Below are 18,793 nucleotides of genomic sequence, written 5' to 3' on the forward strand. Positions count from 1 at the left end.
ATTTTCAGTACAAATCGGCAATTTCATACTTTAACCCCTATTATATTTAGACACATATTTAGATTCATTTGCGCATAACAATTTGGCACATACATTTGCATTAACATAAAAAATATTTATTATTTAGTTTCGTGTTAAAAACTAAGCTTCTTACGCTAAAAAAATAAATCAATAAATTTAGTGTGGCAACTGTACCTGTAATGAGACTACTTATGAATTACGTTTACGGGGAAGACACAACCATTACAATACTGGGCTGTACTACTTGGTGTTTACATCATGTACCATAAAGCAAACTTACATCTTTATTATCTGCATGTGTAAAGCTATCAAAATACACAAAACATGGAAAGAAATCATCAATAGGACTTTCTTATTATACCAAGTGATGGAACGAACAAGTCGTGCATCTAGTGTTAAGCGACATGTCTATCCATAACAGTTGCAGTGCCACTCAGAGCTTTAAATCACAAAGATCTGAAGAGCACTGCCTCCACGCCCTTCACTCTGAGACATTAGTTGACAAGTTCCATGTGCCTGTTATTTCACCAGCTCTCTTACCTGTCAAAACCAACACGCTATAATGTTCCCATTACTACTTGGCGGCAGAAATAGACAAGGTGGCAGTACTTCCCTGGATGAACCCTTTCACAAAGAGCTCTACTTCTACTAAATTATTTAGTAAATTAGATGTTTCTCTGGCCATTTAATGATGAACACATTATAATAGAATATTGTTTGAATGGGAAAATAAACTGTAGCTTAAAATTTAGTACAATTATAAAAAAGTAAACAGTCGGAGAACAGGAAGAAGAAAAAACTTCATACTCCAAAACACGAGAAAAGAACATTAGCTGCAACTGTCGAATATTATAGTACCAAAAAAAATATATAATAAGAGGTTACGAGGCAAGTGTCAAAATCTCTTGCTCTTAATCGAATACGTAAAGTCGTGCCTACGGTACAAAAACTTTTTAGAATGATTCGCTCAGTCGCTATAGGGTCGTGGTTTGAGGTTTTCGACGCATGAGCACTAATTTTACGACCTTAATGTATCAGCCGTATGTATGTTAATGGCAACGGTGCATACAACTGGACATCATCGTTTCTGTTATTTTTATGCTTAATATTTTTAATACATTTTCGTTGTTTGATGTACATCAGTTCGTTTAATAATAATTATGGTACTCGTATTTAAGTCTTAGACATTATAAGTATTATAACTTCGTACATGCTTCGTTTATCTGTAAATTAAATTTAATTTTCCTTTTCGTAATTACAATTCAGATGTAGGGTCATTAAAACTTTTCTTTTCGTGACGAGTTTTTGAATTAAATTGTTATATGCATTAATAATATTCAATAAAGCAAAAAAATTGGCACTTCTCAGAACGCAGTCGGACGTTTGTTGTTGCCAAACGTTAACTCGGGTCGCTTTTAGTATGTTTTACGACCATTATCTAGGACGAAGCAGTAAAACATTCGGAAACAAAGTTGAGTCTTCAAATTTGTGCGTCTTCGACACAATCGGTTCTAAACTAGTAATGACTACCAATTGTGTTAACAATAAGTTCCTTTTAGTACCTTTTATATATTTATTTATTTGAGTAAATTTGATTGCGTTTTTATAGTTATACATGTAAATTCTTACGTAATAATTAATTGTATTTGTGTTTAAAATCGTGATCGTTTTTGATTGACGAAAGGTCGTCATTCGATTCCCGATAAGAATAAATTGGGAAATGAACGTTTTTAAATTAGTTCTAGTCTGGGGAAGTGTCCCAGAGTAAACTTATTTGCTCTGGTACTCATAGTATAGGTAATACGCTAATTTGAGAGCAGACAATTAGTGTGGTTGCCTAGCATATTAGTATTATTTTGTCCTTCATCTACAACCGTAATATCGACCATCGATACATCCACTCTGTATAAAACAAGTATTAGTTATCAATCATAGTTACGGAAATAAAAAAAGTTACGTTGTAAAGTTTTAATGCACTAATTAAATAAAATTCTCTTTTAGTTTACTGACTGAAATTAGCAAAAGTCTTTAGAAATTTAAGAATAATTAATACTTTTATTTTGTCAGCCACGTTATCGCAGTGTCATCAGCTATAAGTACCAAATTTGTTATTGGAAGTGTGTTACGAGTACAAGTTTCGAACTGTAAAGATACAAAAATGGACGTTGAAGTTTAGTACATACGATAAGCTTGTAAAACCGACATAGATATACCTATTCTTTGGTATATATTTAATTTAAATAATTTTCGTTACTAAAGTCACTAATTGTCATTAATCGTAAATGAAAATAGTGTATGTTGTACGGGTTACAACAAGTGAAATTATGTTTTTAAATGGTCTCAAATTGACATTTTCCTGTATACGGTACCTACACTTGACATTGTTAGTTGAAGTTATTTATTAGTTTCATTAATTATCTTCATTTTTGTACATTATTGTGTACTATGACTTACTATTATATAATTATTTCTCATTATTTTGTAAACTAACGCTCACTTTTCGAAGAGAAGTATAAAATGAAATGCATTTTTAACTGCCTCTGTGGCCGAACGGTTACCATGCCAGACTGCCACGCAGAGGTCCCAGGTTCGATTCCCGGGCCGAGAGAAATAGTTGTATGGCCTACAATTATTTCTCTCGTGAGTTTGGGTGTAATTTGTGGTTGTCTATGTGCGTGTCCATGGCACCCGCGACACAGGGTTTGCCTAGTGCGGGGCTATGTTGAGTGTGTGCGTTATTTATTATTTATTATTATTATTATTATTTGTATGAAAAACATTTCATTTTACACAAATACAATTATATTTGTATGAAATTTGTAATGTTGAGAGAACTAAACTAAAACTAAAACTTAGGGTTTTCCCTGTGTTATAAGTACCATTGGAGTTGGCGATGCGCGATGGAATTGCATGATTTAATTTCGCCTTCCTCTTTCCATCTTCGGGAGACTAAACTAAGGTTTCACCCCTGTGTTGTGGATATTCCAAGGATTCGCACGAAGTCTATCGCTTCCACATTGATAAGGTGAACGGCTATGGAGTGGAATTCCTTAGCTTCAGACTTCTCCCTTGAATGCTACATATACTTGGGCCTTTTAAGGCGAGAATGAATAGACATTATTTACATGTGCATACTCCATCGTCGACTTCATTATTACTTTCCATCACGAGTGAGGTCTTTATGCGCACTTATTTTTGTATTAAAAAAAACAGAGCAGCGGAAGTCAATCCAGAATACCGAGACCAAAACCAATTTAGAAAAGTTCATTTCCCAAACTGGTCCTACCGGGAATCAAACCCATGACCTCGTCATCCAGCGTGTGCAGTGCGTACCTTTGGGCCATCGAGGTTTTAGAAATGAATTAAAGTGAAAATTCATTGGTTATAGCCATCGAGTTTGACTTTAGTACATGTAATATCTCGAAACAAAAAGCATAAATTTTCTACGCCAATATTTCAAAGCCAGTTCCGTTTTACTATGGCTTACCGGTGGATATTTTTAAATGCATTTTGTGAACTTATTTTATTAATATTTTTCAAATACGTCGTGCTTGTAAGTCCTACTGATACTAAACACTACTGCCATTGCATTCTAAATTTTAAAGAAAGTGAAAGAAGCAAAACTTAATCATCTTAATTATAGATAGGCGAATGATTCCTATGCAAGATTGGCGAATGCGTTTTATTTTGTTCCAACAACTTTTGATGATAACGGGGTAAAGATGTCTGTTGTTTACTTAGTACGTAAGTGTTAAAATGCTTTCACTAAATGCTTAAGATGTTTTTTCTGGTGAACTAAATCATCAGAAGAGGTATTCTTCTTTATATTAACAACACGCATTAAAAACTATTTTACTATATTCTTTATTCCTTATTCATTTTTGTTTGAGGCTTTAAAACATATTTCAAAGAAAAAGCATCTATTTTCTTATCTTATTTTATAAAATCAATGTTCATCTGGTACTTATACTTCAATACTGTAAACAAACATAAACAAAATAAAAGCTTCTTTAAAAATACATATAATAAACATTATTCAATTCAATTAATTATTCATAAACTTCCAATTAATTATTTATAATTTTCTTTATGTCAACAGCGCATATAAAACGAGTATACGTATTTAGATGCTGTACATTTACATCTGAGCACGTGTTAAGCTTAATTTCTATTAATTACACCGTATTGGCAAGTTCATGTCAATATTATCTCGTTCGATGATTAAGTGCCGGCGCCATTGCGTGTTATGAACTTGTCGTTCATTTTAAATTTCGAAATAAAAGTCTTATTATACAGAATTCAAATCATACTGAAAAGGACACTTTCGACGAGAGCAATGAAAATGGCCAAAGTAATGGTGGATGTCTCTGTCCCAGGTTAAGTCTACAGCGCAATGTCGTTGGTCCACTGGAGAAAGTACGTCTGATCTCGTTGCAAACTTATCGGCTTTAGCTTTCATTCGAGGTCAAACCCACAACAGGTTTCGTTCCTATTATGTATACTTGTATTGAGAGGAAGTAAAAGTAAGCTTCGTGTCAATTGTTTACTTAGTTTTCTCAGACAAATTCTGTTACCGCATTAGAATTTAAATTTACGTATAAATTTGTGAATCAAAGTCTACATTAAGACCTGATTGGGTTTTTTCATTATTTATTTAAACGGTTAAAATTGTGGTAGCTTAATGGTTTGACCTACCGCCTCTCAAGAAGAGGCAGTGGGTTCGAATTCGGGCTCACATCTCTTGAGTTTCTCGAAATTTGTGTGCGAAAGGAGTTGTTCCTCTAGTGGTACTAAAATAAATGGAAAATGTAACCAGACTATTCGATGGTTTTTTGTAAAGAGCTCTCAAAATCTAGAAAGTATGAATTAAAAATAAATTATTTTCATTTTTAAATTTTAAATAGTTAGGTATTTTTAATACTATGTAAAGTAAAACGGAATGCAAACCCACGGAACGGAACGGATTTTTATGCAATTTTTTGGCTAATTGGCCAGTGCCCAATGCCATAAAAAATATTTACACATCAGATGCCAAAGTCATTCTTGTTGCAATTTAACCGTATTTTTTTTTCATCCTCTAAGAATTTAACCAAATAAAACTAAGATTTTGAATATTTTAGCGTTTAAGTGTTGCTGCTTTTTGGACTTTTCCTTAGTATCGCAGTGTTGCTGGAATTAATTCAACATATCTACCACACTTTTGTTTTAAATAAATAAATAAAAAACGCAGGTCACAATAATTTTTTTAATTATTTTGCTAAGCTCTCTATTTCTAGCTTATATCTAGCAAAATAATTGAAGCTGGTTGAATTTTTCTGGGAATAAAGTACCAAGCTCCATACTTATTCGGTACGTCCTTTAATTAGCTTTTTGGTGAAGGAAAACATCGTGATGAAACCTGCACGAAGAACATTGACATCCCTCAATGTGTGAAGTCCCATATCCCGCATCGGGCCAGCGCGTTGGACTATGGTTTAAGCCTTTGCTTACGATAGTAAAAAGGATAGTCACCCCAGGTAATAACTAAAATTTGGTAACAGTTATAAATAACACTAGGTCTAGATCTAAAGGTGGCAACAATGCCAAAAATAAGCTATTTCAAAACTATATAAACCGATATTGAATGAATAAAGTTTGTAATAATATTTTTAAAGTAGTCGGTTCAGTTTCCATACATTTAACATAGATATTCAAATCACAAATTCTTCTTAATCCGGAACCTATTGTTAATGACGTACATAGGTAAGTACATAAAAACTACAAGGTTATTAAACCTTTTCGAAAGCCTGTTTTATGGACAATCTCTCCGCAGAGACAGATATCACTACGCTTTCACATCCCAAGTATCGATGCTAAAACATCGTACAGCAAGTGTCTGTGAAACTAACAATAGTTTCGCGAAGCTATGTGTTTGCTTGACATACTTTTATCGAAACTCGTTTCGAATTTTTTGAATGTCATCTCATCTTTATATCACATACGATACTTGTCTTATTTGTAATTGAATTTCACTCACACTATTTACATTTAAATCAATAACAGGCAAAATAATCAGTGCCTATTCATTTTTACTTACATGCATTATAACATAAACCAGTAAGAATATTTTAAAACTGGACTTCCACTGTTGATACATTCTTGACTAAGTAACAAAATATATTTTTCGTAGTTACGTACGACAAAGTTACTTATGAACTTACACGTAGACAATAGGGTTATTTGCGGCTTAGAGTAAGAATTGCGCTAGTACTTATATTCTAAAGCCCTGGTCTGCGGTAAACTTATTTGACTTTCAAGTGTCAGTCAAGAATAGTGTATTTCTGTTTCCCAGGAATTTGGGAATTATATGTCGTAACATTTCCTCCTTTTCCACAGCTACAGTTAAAAAAACATCAAGTTTGTCCTTAGCTAACAAGCTATCCGTGAGGAGTCAAAATGAGTTTCTTTATTTTGAAATAAAAAAAACCTTGTCCGTGGCTCTCCAAAAGAATTTTTACAAGATTTAGATTTTGGTTTTAGTTCCAATACATTTTGAGTTTCATAATTCTTATTATAGGTAATGACAAATAAATAAATAGATAATAATAAAACTATCTAAGAAAAAAGCACCTTACTCCCCCGTATGTAGTCTTTTACCTACCTAAATAAGTCAAATGAACCAAATTCACAAGCAATCACGACTATACACTTTAAACCAATGAATCATCTATTACTCCAAAAAATATATATTGATCTAATGTGGTCATCTACATCAAATATCTACTACTGTCTACAATAATAATCTTCCTTAATAATTTTCCTCCTCTATCAGATTAGGGTCTACGACAGCAGGCATAGCAATAGTCGAAGTAAAATTATGATACAATCGGAGGCACGGATTGATAAACTCCAATAGAGAGATAAGACCAAGAAACTTCATCTCGGGACTTTAACTTAAGCTGATTTTGAAAGTCTACGGACTATCGTGGTATCCACACCTCGAATATGTCATTAAAAGAGTAAGAAAATTTAATTGGATTTTTAAAACACTAAGATATGTAGGGCCAGGGACTGTCGCTGGTCCGCGAGTCTCGTCATCTAGGGATATACTTAAGAAAATATACGTGACTTTGGTTCGATCTGTATTGATTTATTGTATTCCTGTATGGGGTGGACCTGCTAAGACTCGTTTACTTGAGTTGGAACGTGCGCAACGCAATTTGCTTAAAATAATGTATTTTAAAAAAAGACCATTTTCCACTAGCAGTTTTTATTCAAATTTAGCCACTGTAACGAAACTCTACATCACTCAAACTGTACTCAGACAACAAAGGTCTCTAAAATATGATCTAAATATTTCGAAGAGGAGAGGGAAAGACATTGTGGTAAATACAACATTTGCAAACAGACAATTCAACAAACAATCGACCCATTTGTACAATTTAATTAATAAGGAATTATAAATATTCGCCAAAAGTTATAGAGACTGCAAGAAAGTTATCAAAATGGCTACAGTCTAAATCGTACGAGGAAACCGAAGATCTATTAGAACACTTCCTTTAACCCGCCGGCACTCGCTCGGTGTTTACAGACACGATTACTTGCTACCGGGTAAAAAATACCACAGAACTTAAGAAAAGAAAATTGATTTTTCAATCTGTGAAGATGTAGTAGTTTTAATGATGTTAGTTTTTTATAGTATTATCATTTCTGGCTTTACTCCTTCTCCAGAATATTTTTTGCCATCATAGTGCGTACTTGATGTCAAGATAACCACTTATTCTATACAGTGTTCTTGCAACCCGAAAAGGGTGCTACAATTTTCTCTGGTCGTCGTAAAGACTGACGAAAACAATCATAAGTAAACTGAAAAATAATATAACAAGTACTGTTGGTACCGGGTATTTTTTACACATACTCACTTTATTCGTATGTCGTCTCCAAAGGCCGCGTGCAAACTGGTTGTCTCGTGGTGGTCTCACACGCACACACACACGCACATGCGCACACACACACGCACACACACACACACCCACACACCCACAAACACACACACCCACACACCCACAAACACACACTAACAGGAGATACCATCCACTGTTAATGTAAAGTTAATTGTATTACTGAAATAAATATTTTATTTAGTATTTATTTATGGAATCATAGAAATCAAAATTTATTTTTATTAAACAAAGATTGTTTTTTACCAATAGAGGCACTACTAATTCATACTAATTGTATAGACGATCACTTTCTTCTTCTTAATGTGCCTCTCCGACCAATGAAGATTGATGTGGGCTCTACATTGACTAATATGTAGAGCCCACATCGATTTCGTTTGCAGCGAGGCTAAATAGTTTGGCGGCATTCGCGATCTCAGCCCTCTCTCGTACATTCCGCAACCATGATTTTAGTCTACGTTCAGCCAGACGAAAAGTCAACCAGCGACTTTCTAGCGCGTTATATCAGTGCGTGGTCAGAATCTACTTCCATGTGTGTGGCCAAGAACCAAACAATTATGTTGTATAGTAAGTAACTGAGAAGAAATTTGCACTTCCATCAGCAACATTGTCGTTACAACGGAGTTCTTATTTTGTTCGACATAGGAGTCTGAATACCTAATCAAAAGTTTCAAGTTTGCATGATGCAATTTGATTTACCCCTTTGCCGCTGAAATCTGGCCACATGTAACTTCGTAATTTATCTCGAACTCATGGGTGTAAAACCTATTAGGACTAGTTATCATTACGACCATTGGTAAACAATTGTTTTAAATCAAACGCTACGACACAGTTTTTTTATTTTTGTGTTATTCGTTGAATCCTGCTTCGTATTGTTCTTGATGTATTTTAAGATCTCTTTGGGTATCTTCTCTTTCAAGTTTGACGTTTTCAGATATGTATTTACCTTAGACTATTGGTTTTTTTTCCATCCTAAGGTATTTACTATTTACTCTCTCATCCAAACACTTAGATATCCATCACACCCACACCACGTTCTCAAAAATGCATGTAAATCTGGCTTTCGATTTCACATTCTTTTGGTAGTAGTAGTAAAATTGTTCGTCCTTCGGGCAAAGGCGTCTAATTAACCATACTGCCAGATCTTAGACTGTAATTTTTCTTAATTACTTTAATTTTCTGACGTTACTTTTTTCTGTCAAAGTCAAATTATATCGATATTTCAATTTGTATTCTTGTGGATTCTATATTATTTTACTAGCGGTGGAGACATGTGTACACTAAGTGGTCACACGGCGAATTTTCAAATGCAGTTCTTCAAGTTTTAGTAGTAAATAGTTGTAAAACAATGTAGAAAGCGTTCTGGATTTTGTAAAGAAATAAATAAAAAGTCACAACCCCAAATGTATCGCCCCTCAGTTCTTACTTATCTACTAAATCTGGGAAACTATTAAGTTTAGGCGTGTGCTTTGCGTAAGAATACTTTAGTAAAGATTTATTTAAATTTATTTACCAGAAATAACAGTTATTAAAATTACAAATGTTTTGTATTGGCTCCTCAGTTTACGCAAATGAAATTTGTTAACAACGTGCAAATAATTGAAATAAATAAATAAAACCGTACTATATTTCTTGTAATTTTAGTAAAAGTGATTAAACATTTTGTAAAGATTAGAGCACGATATATAACTAAAATATATAACACACTTTTTGAAGGTTCACAATTTTATTTGTGGCCACTCAGTCCAAACAGCTTAAAAATGACAAATCTTTTGTAAAACCAAAAATATAATGTTTGCGCAAGGTTATGTTAACATTATATTTTTGGTTGCAATGCTGTTTTATTATACAGTGTATTCTACAAAACTTCGGCCCTCTAATTTTTAAATTTAATTAAAAGGAGTAGGAATTTGTTGAGGTAGTTATTAATCATGATTTCGTATAGCACTTGGGTTTTTAATAAAAATATAATAACGAAATAATCCAGTTACAGACAATAACAAAAATCTATATTATTGTCTTCCATTTAATTTAATTTCAACATTTATAAGAATATTATTGAAACTTCCATTGTGGTTTAATTTGTCGTATTCGAAAGTTTTCTTTTTTAATTTTTTTATTTTTAGCCAGTATTACGTACATTACCATCGTATTTAGAAGTTGATTTAATTATTGGTTGATTTAGTATTGGTAATACTAAGAATGGAATTGTATGGACTGGAATACCAAGTAAAGTGTTTTTATTTTTTGTATTTTATCTTAATTCTAAAGCTTTCTTCTTTTAGAATTAATATGGCGTTGAAATATGTACTTTTTTACATAATGAATTGTACAACAAATTGTAATTTTAATAGATAAGATTCATTTTGATTTTTGAAAAGTATGTTCCTCCACATAAGTTCTTAATAAATGATCCGTGTGTAGTCTTCCAAGTACTGTATATGAGAGAGCGGGTGTTGGTCTCAGCGTCTGTCTAATATGCTGTGTAAAGTTATATTACATTAGAGTTACACTACGCTTTTCACTAACTTTCTGCCCGCTCGCAGATTACCTGATAAATGTTTGTTACTTATACTGTGTAACACTGGGTTCATTAATATTTAAAAACCATGGTTATAATAAAAAGAGCAGTATGTGATTAATTTTCTGTATTACTTTTTCAATAATAGAAAGCGATTGGGCTCGTACAAAGGTACGATACGTTTTTACATTTACATAATACTACGGCGTTATGTTTCTTTCGTAGGTATTAATACCAATGTTATAGGACCATACCTACAAATATAATAAGTTTATAATAAATTGTGTTTAAAAGGACATAGAAAAAGGTAGGCAGGTATTCGAAAGGCGAAAAAAAATCTACTCCACAATATCTACAGATAATGAATATAAATCCCTGATTATTTACCGACTTCTGTATATAGCATAGGTAATCGATAACTATGGCTATATACAGAAGAATATTAACGAATAAAGCTTGAAAACGATGGTTCTTATTTCACAAACCTATTTACCGCATTGCTGAAAAAAATTATATGCGTATAATGCTGAGCGAGGAGTTTGGTTTCTAAAAAAGATACGATTCACTTTCGATAGCCCGAATACTTTGGAATACAAAGGCTTATGTCCTACTTAATTCATCAATGCCACATTAATCATAGTGACCATGAAAGCTTTCTCTTGTTAACATTCATAGAGAAATTAATGATTTCATTAACATTTGTTATAACAACAATGTTGTTTTATGAAACTAGTTAAAATTACTAAAAGAATTAAACGAAAATAATTTTTTTTTCATCGAATCACATGACATACCAGCTAGCTGATTCTAAATAAATTTGTATGGTTTCTTATGGGTTTCTTACATGATTTTTAAATTTCGTATACAAAATGTAATCAAGTGATCGGATGACTTGCATAGAAAGTTGACAAGTCTTTTTACATATTGGAGCATAATCATTACCAACCCGTTTATATGTTTCACGGCTGGTCACGGGTTTCCCCTCAGGCGAGGATCTTAGGCAATAGTCCACCACGGTGGCCCAATACGGGGTGTACATCACACGTTTTTCGAGGGTTGTGAACCTTGTTCGATGTGCAGGTTTCATTACTATGCTTACTTTCACCAAAAAGTTTGTTGTAAATAAGAAATGAAATTTCGGTCATAAATTCCGAAAAACACGGATCTAGCGAATGCGCCGCAAATGTGCCTGTTTGCGAAAGGCTCGCAAGCTGCACACGTGCATTACGTTGTGTGATCTGTTCGCGTGCCGCTCGCGCGCCACACACCGCACTGCTATAACAATAATTTTGTAATTCAAAATATGTGAAATTCAAAATTACACCATTTTTCAACGTAAAATTTTATTCTCGACACGGCAATATAACCGTCGTTAAAATATTGTATGAAACAATTAAAGGATCTCTACTTGACTCATACAGGGACTATTTTTTTGTGAGCTAGTAAAAAAGTTCATATTTTTGAGTAAGGACTTACTCAAAAAAATATAAATACATTTGGCAAGTAAGAAATTGTCCAAATGTCTGTAATAAACTTTAACCTCTACATAAATTTTAATAGTCTTTCACGGAAGGAAGTACCTAATTCGTTTTTCATTGATTCTGCAAAAATGCACTTTTTGAGTTTTTACACTATTGTATTAACAGTGCGATATACTAACATGCATTTAACTGCAAGTTAGCGCATAAAGCACGCGTACAGCCCACATGCAGCGCGTTCGCGGCGCATATTCGTTAAATCTGTACGCAACCATAGAGATGCGAGCCCGGATTCGAACCCACTGCCCTCTGCTTGAGAGCCGGTAGGTTACACCATTAGGCTACTACAAATTTAGCCGTATATGTAACATAGAAGAAAAAAACCCAATCAGATCTTAATGTGTACTTATTATACCTTGATTTGAAAATGTATTCTCAATTATTAATAATTTTGCAATTATTAATTATTAACTATTAAAAAATTTGCAACAAAAGAAAGCGGTCATCAGGGACGACGTTTGAACTTGGCTACTACCACCAAACACAGATCTAAAAAAGTGTCAGGTAGTACAAGTAAAACTTAAAAGTTTATTTTTGTTAAAATTATTATTTTGTAAAAAGTCAGGGAACAAAAGTTGTTGTTTACTATGTATATATTTCATTGCCGCGCACAGTTCTTCTCTGAGGTCAAAAATTGTCCTGAAATAAATTACTTACTTACTTTACTTACTTACTTAACTTAAAAATAAAGTTGATCTTGATACACAATAACACAGCATGCAAACCACATTTAATTATTATTACAAAGCATACATCCATGTTTTGTATTTTACAACCTAAATTATTATGTTTTTAAAACAAGATAAATCAATCGTAGAATGATTTTAACGTATAAAAATCTTATCTAATACGGTTATTGTAATAATTACTATCGAGAATTACATCTATCCGGCAAAGTTAAATAATGGTTTGTAGTATCTTGTTAATGCTCGCGTACTTTATTCTACTTAGGTACCTATAGTTGGAATACACTTACAGGGTGATTATTTCCTATTGTACGATTATACACATTATTCACTGTGTACAATCCGCAACAATTTGAACTTCCCAAATTCGGTTTTATCGTACGTGGCGTAGAGTGTAAAATTGTCCGTATATTTCATTGCTAAACAGTTTCAACTACTCTTTTTGATAAAGATATTGTAGTGAATCGCAGCAGTCGCTACAAACTCGTTCTTTTGTATATATTTTATAGTCTCTTTAGATTTTAGTTTTATATTTAAACGTGATGCTTTTTGGCGCCTTTTATAGATTTTTTGTTTGTAGTTTTGCTTTGAAAGCTACATGTTTTCTAATAAATTAATAAGTTGTAAGTACGTTTGCTTTAGTCTTGCTTACTCGTTGTTAGCACCCATAATTTAACCCATTGATACAGTCCGCTACAGATATAACGATATTATATAAATATAATGTGATGGAGTATGCCTATTCTTGCATGGAAAAGGCCCGAATGAAAAAGTAAAATAATTCTTGTTTATCGTAAATCATAAGATTTACCATGTTCACAGAGTAGCAAATGCCATTTTCTTGTCGTATACCATTACAATTTGACATCATAAAAGTATTTCTTTGTGAAGTAATAATAGATTTTTCATTTAATTTATTCTATGAGCTAAAACGATATCAACCTTGTTTTCGTCACGTGTCTATATCTTATAATCTAACTAATTGAGTTTAAGTGAACCTTGTTAGCTGATTCCTGTGCGGAAGTACAAGTGCCTAGTCTTTCCTGTGAATACTCAATCGTTCATTGGAGAGAATCTGAATTCGGTTTGAGCTTGTATGTGATTTGTGAATCTAAGTGTTTTGTGTTATATTTCTGAGACGACAAAAGGAAATGTGTGCCTTTTATTTTTTATCTTTAGTAAGGAAAACTATCGGTAGTATATGAATCAAGGTATGTGTCTATATGATTGTTATTATTTTCGGTACCGATTGAGGGGATTAAAGATTTGAAATGTTTTTATTTCTAATTATGGAAAAAATTAGAGTGGTTCAGTTTTATCAAAGCGAAGTATTGTTTTGTTATTTTACAGTCCGTCATGTTTCTATTAAGGTGAAGTGTGTCGTTTTATACGCTTAGTTGTTTTTACTCTTTATGTCTACTTAGATAATTGCGAATGAGTGCAGAGCAAAGTGACTATTTATTCCTATTTGGACCTGCAGAGAATGCTTCACCATATTTTGGAGCACTATTCAAATAAGTAAAGACATAACGGACTACATTTGTACAGTTCTAATTTGTTTGGAAAGTCGACTGCGTTGGCTAGGCTGGGATTTAGAATGCTGTGAGCTAATGTCACCTATTGTGGTTTTAGCGAAGCGACTACGTTAAAGTACGGTGATTTACACTTTAGCCCGTTACACCAAGTATCAAGTACACTTTATAAGTGAATTGAAAAAAGATTGTTTAGAAGCTTAACAACACAACAAATTTAAGTAACATTATCGACACTCCAAGGTCAGACAAAAGTGTGTAAGGATTGTATAGGACATATTACTTTTTAACCATCAACGCACCCTCATGGAAGAATGACGTAAGTGAAGTTACGTCAGAAATGTTTATTAGATACAGAAAAATGTAAAAAATATATAAAATAATTTTTGTAACTTTATCGACTAATATTGTCTATAGGGTTACAATAATTGGAAAGGATGTGGGTTATATTTTTCTGTATCTAATGGAGCAATAAACATTTTTGACGTACCATGCCATTCTTCCATGTGGGGTGCGAATTGTCAAATATATAAAATCTTGAAAAATTTTGATATAAAGATAAAGTAATAAATATTTATCCATTTTAATTACAGGAGGCAAATCGTCACAATGCCAGGCTCCTCCCCGGTATTAGCGGACACATTTGTCACGAAAACCATCGACGAGGACATGCCCGAAATTTCATTCAACAACAATTATGGAAAGCGTCGTGACTACGAGTAAGTTTTTTCATTAACTATAGGTTAAGAGCCGCCATGGGAAAATAAATATTAAGATATATTTGTATTGTACAACAGACAGACAGTTCCATATCATTCTACATAAGTTTCGTTTATAGTGCCCCTCCTTATCAACCTCTTGGTTATGCAGGAGGGGCACTATTACCTGTGCGCGCATAGGAACCTTACAAGTTCAGATTCTGACCCCGGATCAGCCAGTGTCTGTACTGTTCTCACAGACCTCTGTCACTCGACGTCATCCGGGTCTTCGAGAGGCTAGTGCCTCGGGTGAGCCGCCCCGGGTGCACGTACACTACCCTCCCAATTGTCTAGATAGGCACCGGAGCTGTAGGTACGCTCACTTTCCGTTGCGCACTGCATAACTAGCAGTTGCCACCGCTAAGCCGTCGACTCTTGAGTCCACTACCAAATCTCCTCATTGGTGGCGGAGCTATTTCGCTTCTTTTATAGAGCAAAAATGATAATCGCACTTGTAATATTATGTGTGGTGGTTACGGGTGAGAATTAATTAACAATCTCGTATTCGTTGATGTTCAGCTATTAACCGCTAGATGGCAGCACATTGATTGAAATTTTATTGTAAAATCAAAACGTATCGTTGCAATAATAAGTATTGATCGTATTGAACTTAAAACGATATGCCAACAGTGTATAGCTTAAATTATATTAACAGACAATGGAATTTGTTGTTTCTTTTTAAATTTGAAACTACGACCAATCAAATTATGAACGTATAAGTTATGGTGGCAGCGGTTCTGTCAATAATCAATAGAGCCTGTGGATAGGGCACTTCCATTGTTTTTTCTTCCGTGAACGGCAGCATATCAAGCTAAACATTGACATATCTTGTTCCGTTGCTCTGGAGATGATCGTCAAAGTAAAGAAATCATTTATTCCATGGGTAAAATAAATTTACACTTGAAAACATCATTTTTTAAGCTATTGCTCATTCGCTGTACTGACTTCCCTAAAAATATTCTCTGGGGAATTGCTCTTTTCAAATAAATTTAAATTCTGTTGAATATTCGCTTTGAATCAAATTTGAGTTGAATCTAGAGCCATGTCGTCACTCCATACATCTTTGTCGAACACGTAGTCTTCAATTTTGTAATATGACTTTTCATTTAAAGTACTCTTAATGTAAGTTTTAAGCTTAGGAAATGATAATCTTAATAATTATGCTCCGGAACCTTATTGTAAAAACGTATGCAGTCCCCACAAAACTGTCGTTTACCTTAGTTAAACAAATTCGCGGTATCGTGAGTTTGGGCTTAGTTCTAAGGTTAATATGATGGATATCGATCTTCTTTGTTAATGAAATTATGTATATTTTTATGGTATTCGAACAAAAGTATGGTTTGATGTGTTGGTGACTGTATGTTAAATTGTCGTACAAAGTCCTGGTATACAACTAGCTGTGTAACCGCTTTTGAAGAGTTGAAAATTTGCTTTTGGAAGGGTTGTGCTACAGGGAATAATAGGAGAATTCACAAATTCGTACCTTTACAGTCAACATTATGTATGTTCGTTTTCATTTGGCAGTAAAGTAGTTGCAATCAAGACTGTTGTAACGTGATTATTGTACTCGCCTGATCGACGGTATAAAACAATATATTATTCTGCTCCAACAAAATTTGTGAATACAACGGAAAATACTCTTGCTTTTAAAACTACATAAATAAATGACAACAAAGGCATTTATTTATTTATTTATAAAGGACATCCAACAGCATACATTGTAAAACTTAAAAACTAATTTACTTGAGCAATAAGTGTTGCCAATTATAGGATATCACTGAAAAAATGGCATGACGCGACATAGTGAGTTTAGTGTTCATTGAATGCTAATGTAAATTCAAAAAGTAGCGATAATGATTATAAAAATTTTAAAATTTTAAAAGAAAAAGAAAAAAGTGTATTACTAACTTTTACATACATTCCAAATTAAAAATTAAAATGATGATAAATAACAAATAGTACAAAGTTACATATTTTTTAATATACAGTATAACCATTATTACAGAAAATTATAAACCATTTTTAAGCTTTCTTTATCAGAGAACTGCTTGCACACGCGATTTTTAAATCCTAGATTCCTATAAGCCCTGTTAATAATAGTAGTAATGTGTTTGTCGTACATCATTTTGCTGTCTAAGGTTATACCGAGGTCCCATATATCATTACATGGTTTTACGTATTTATTGTTGATGCTATAGTCGTAGGGTACGGTGTTTATCTTTCGAGAGAAAGCCATCTCAACGCATTTGTCAATGTTAACACTAATTCTGTTTCGATCATAATACTCTGAGAGTCGAATAAGGTCACTCTGTAGCTTTAAACAGTCTTCAGAAGAATTTATTTTGAGAAATACTTTTTTGTCGTCTGCTTAAAAAAGAAACTCAGAGTGAACAAAGCAGTTGTCAATGTCGTACAAGAATGCGTTATAGAATAAGGGTCCTAAGTGTGATCCTTGCGGCACGCCGGATGGAATTGATACAAAATCAAACCTATTACCTCCAATCACTACTGCTTGGCGTCTGTTGGAAATATATGATTTAACCCATCTAAACAAGTCTCCTTGGCTTCCTAATGTTCCTAACTTTTTTAATAAGATATAGTGGTCCACGCGATCGAAAGCCTTCTCAAAATCTGTGTAAACTACATCGACCCATCATCCATAGCTCTCAGTACGTAATGTGTAAAATTGCCCAGATTGGTGATAACTGATCTATTTCTGAAGAAGCCATGCTGTCTATAGCTAACGTTAGATGCGATGGTGGGGAATATTAAATTATAAACTAATTGTTCAAATACTTTTGAGATAATATTCAGAATGGAAATTGGCCGGTAATTTTGGATTCTCAGTTTAGAACTTTTTTTGTGAATAGGCACTATATGTGCCTCCTTCCAGATTTCCGGGAATATTCCTTCCTTTATTGAGCATAAATGGAAGAAATTAGACTTATATCATTCTTTGGTTTCGTAACACTTCATATATTTTAATTCCAGGTGGCATATTGTATGGAGAAACGTTTTGGCCTTCATATACCTACATCTATCAGCTACTTATGGGTTTTACCTAATTTTCACCGGCAAAGTGATGCTCTTCACTGCTCTTTTTGGTAAGTATTGTTCTTATTTTTCTTATTATATCGATGGCATACACCAAGATGTTTGTCATCTAGGTGAAAGGATTTGCCAATCGGCGTAAGGTACTCGCCAATTGTTACCCAGGGTGCGTCGGGTGTAGAGGAAAGGAATGGTACGTCGTGCGGGTAGGCTCCTTTCGTGTACCCCATTGCAATTTTAGTAGCAGTCGAGTTTGTTGTGAAAGAGTTGGTTCATGGAAGAAGTACTGCCACCTTACCTATTTCTGCCGCCAAGCACTAATGTGAGCATTGCCGCGTTCCGGTTTTGAAGGGTAAAGACTTGTCAACTTATGTCTTATGGTGTCAGATATTGTGACACTGCAACTGTTATGGAAAGGCGTGTCGCTTAATCGCCAAGTGCACGACTTATTTGTCCCGTAACTTGGTATTAAAAAGAAAATTCAATGAACTGACAAAGCCATAACTTCAAACAGAAACTTTTTTGTTGAACTTGTTACTGGGTTGATAAAGAAAAATTTCGTGTTATTTATCCTCACTTTGGATATTATAGTTTGGGTACTATTGAGGAGAGTTCCTCCGAGTGGCAATATAGATCTTAGCTTCAATTCAGAAATGGTGTAAAGGAGCACGAGATGTAAAAGACCGGATCCCTCCGGTCTTTTAAATCTCGTGCTCCTTTCCTTTTCCTTTGTGTCGCTTGTCAAC

At 33.7% G+C, this 18,793-nt stretch overlaps 1 protein-coding gene across 2 annotated transcripts in view; it reads left to right on the forward strand.

The window, feature by feature from the left end:
• LOC113227182 (stearoyl-CoA desaturase 5-like) overlaps window positions 1-18,793 on the forward strand; it is a 51,662-nt gene that overhangs the window by 19,066 nt on the left and 13,803 nt on the right. For both annotated transcript variants that reach the window (XM_026460067.1, XM_026460065.1), the window contains exons 2-3: window positions 14,832-14,957; window positions 17,988-18,100. In XM_026460067.1, the coding sequence (XP_026315852.1) occupies window positions 14,848-14,957; window positions 17,988-18,100 (223 nt within the window). In that variant the 5' untranslated portion in view covers window positions 14,832-14,847. The remainder of the gene's footprint in view (window positions 1-14,831; window positions 14,958-17,987; window positions 18,101-18,793) is intronic.

Source organism: Hyposmocoma kahamanoa, unplaced genomic scaffold, assembly GCF_003589595.1.
Source record: "Hyposmocoma kahamanoa isolate Upper Pololo Valley unplaced genomic scaffold, ASM358959v1 202, whole genome shotgun sequence".
Lineage (NCBI taxonomy): Eukaryota > Metazoa > Arthropoda > Insecta > Lepidoptera > Cosmopterigidae > Hyposmocoma > Hyposmocoma kahamanoa.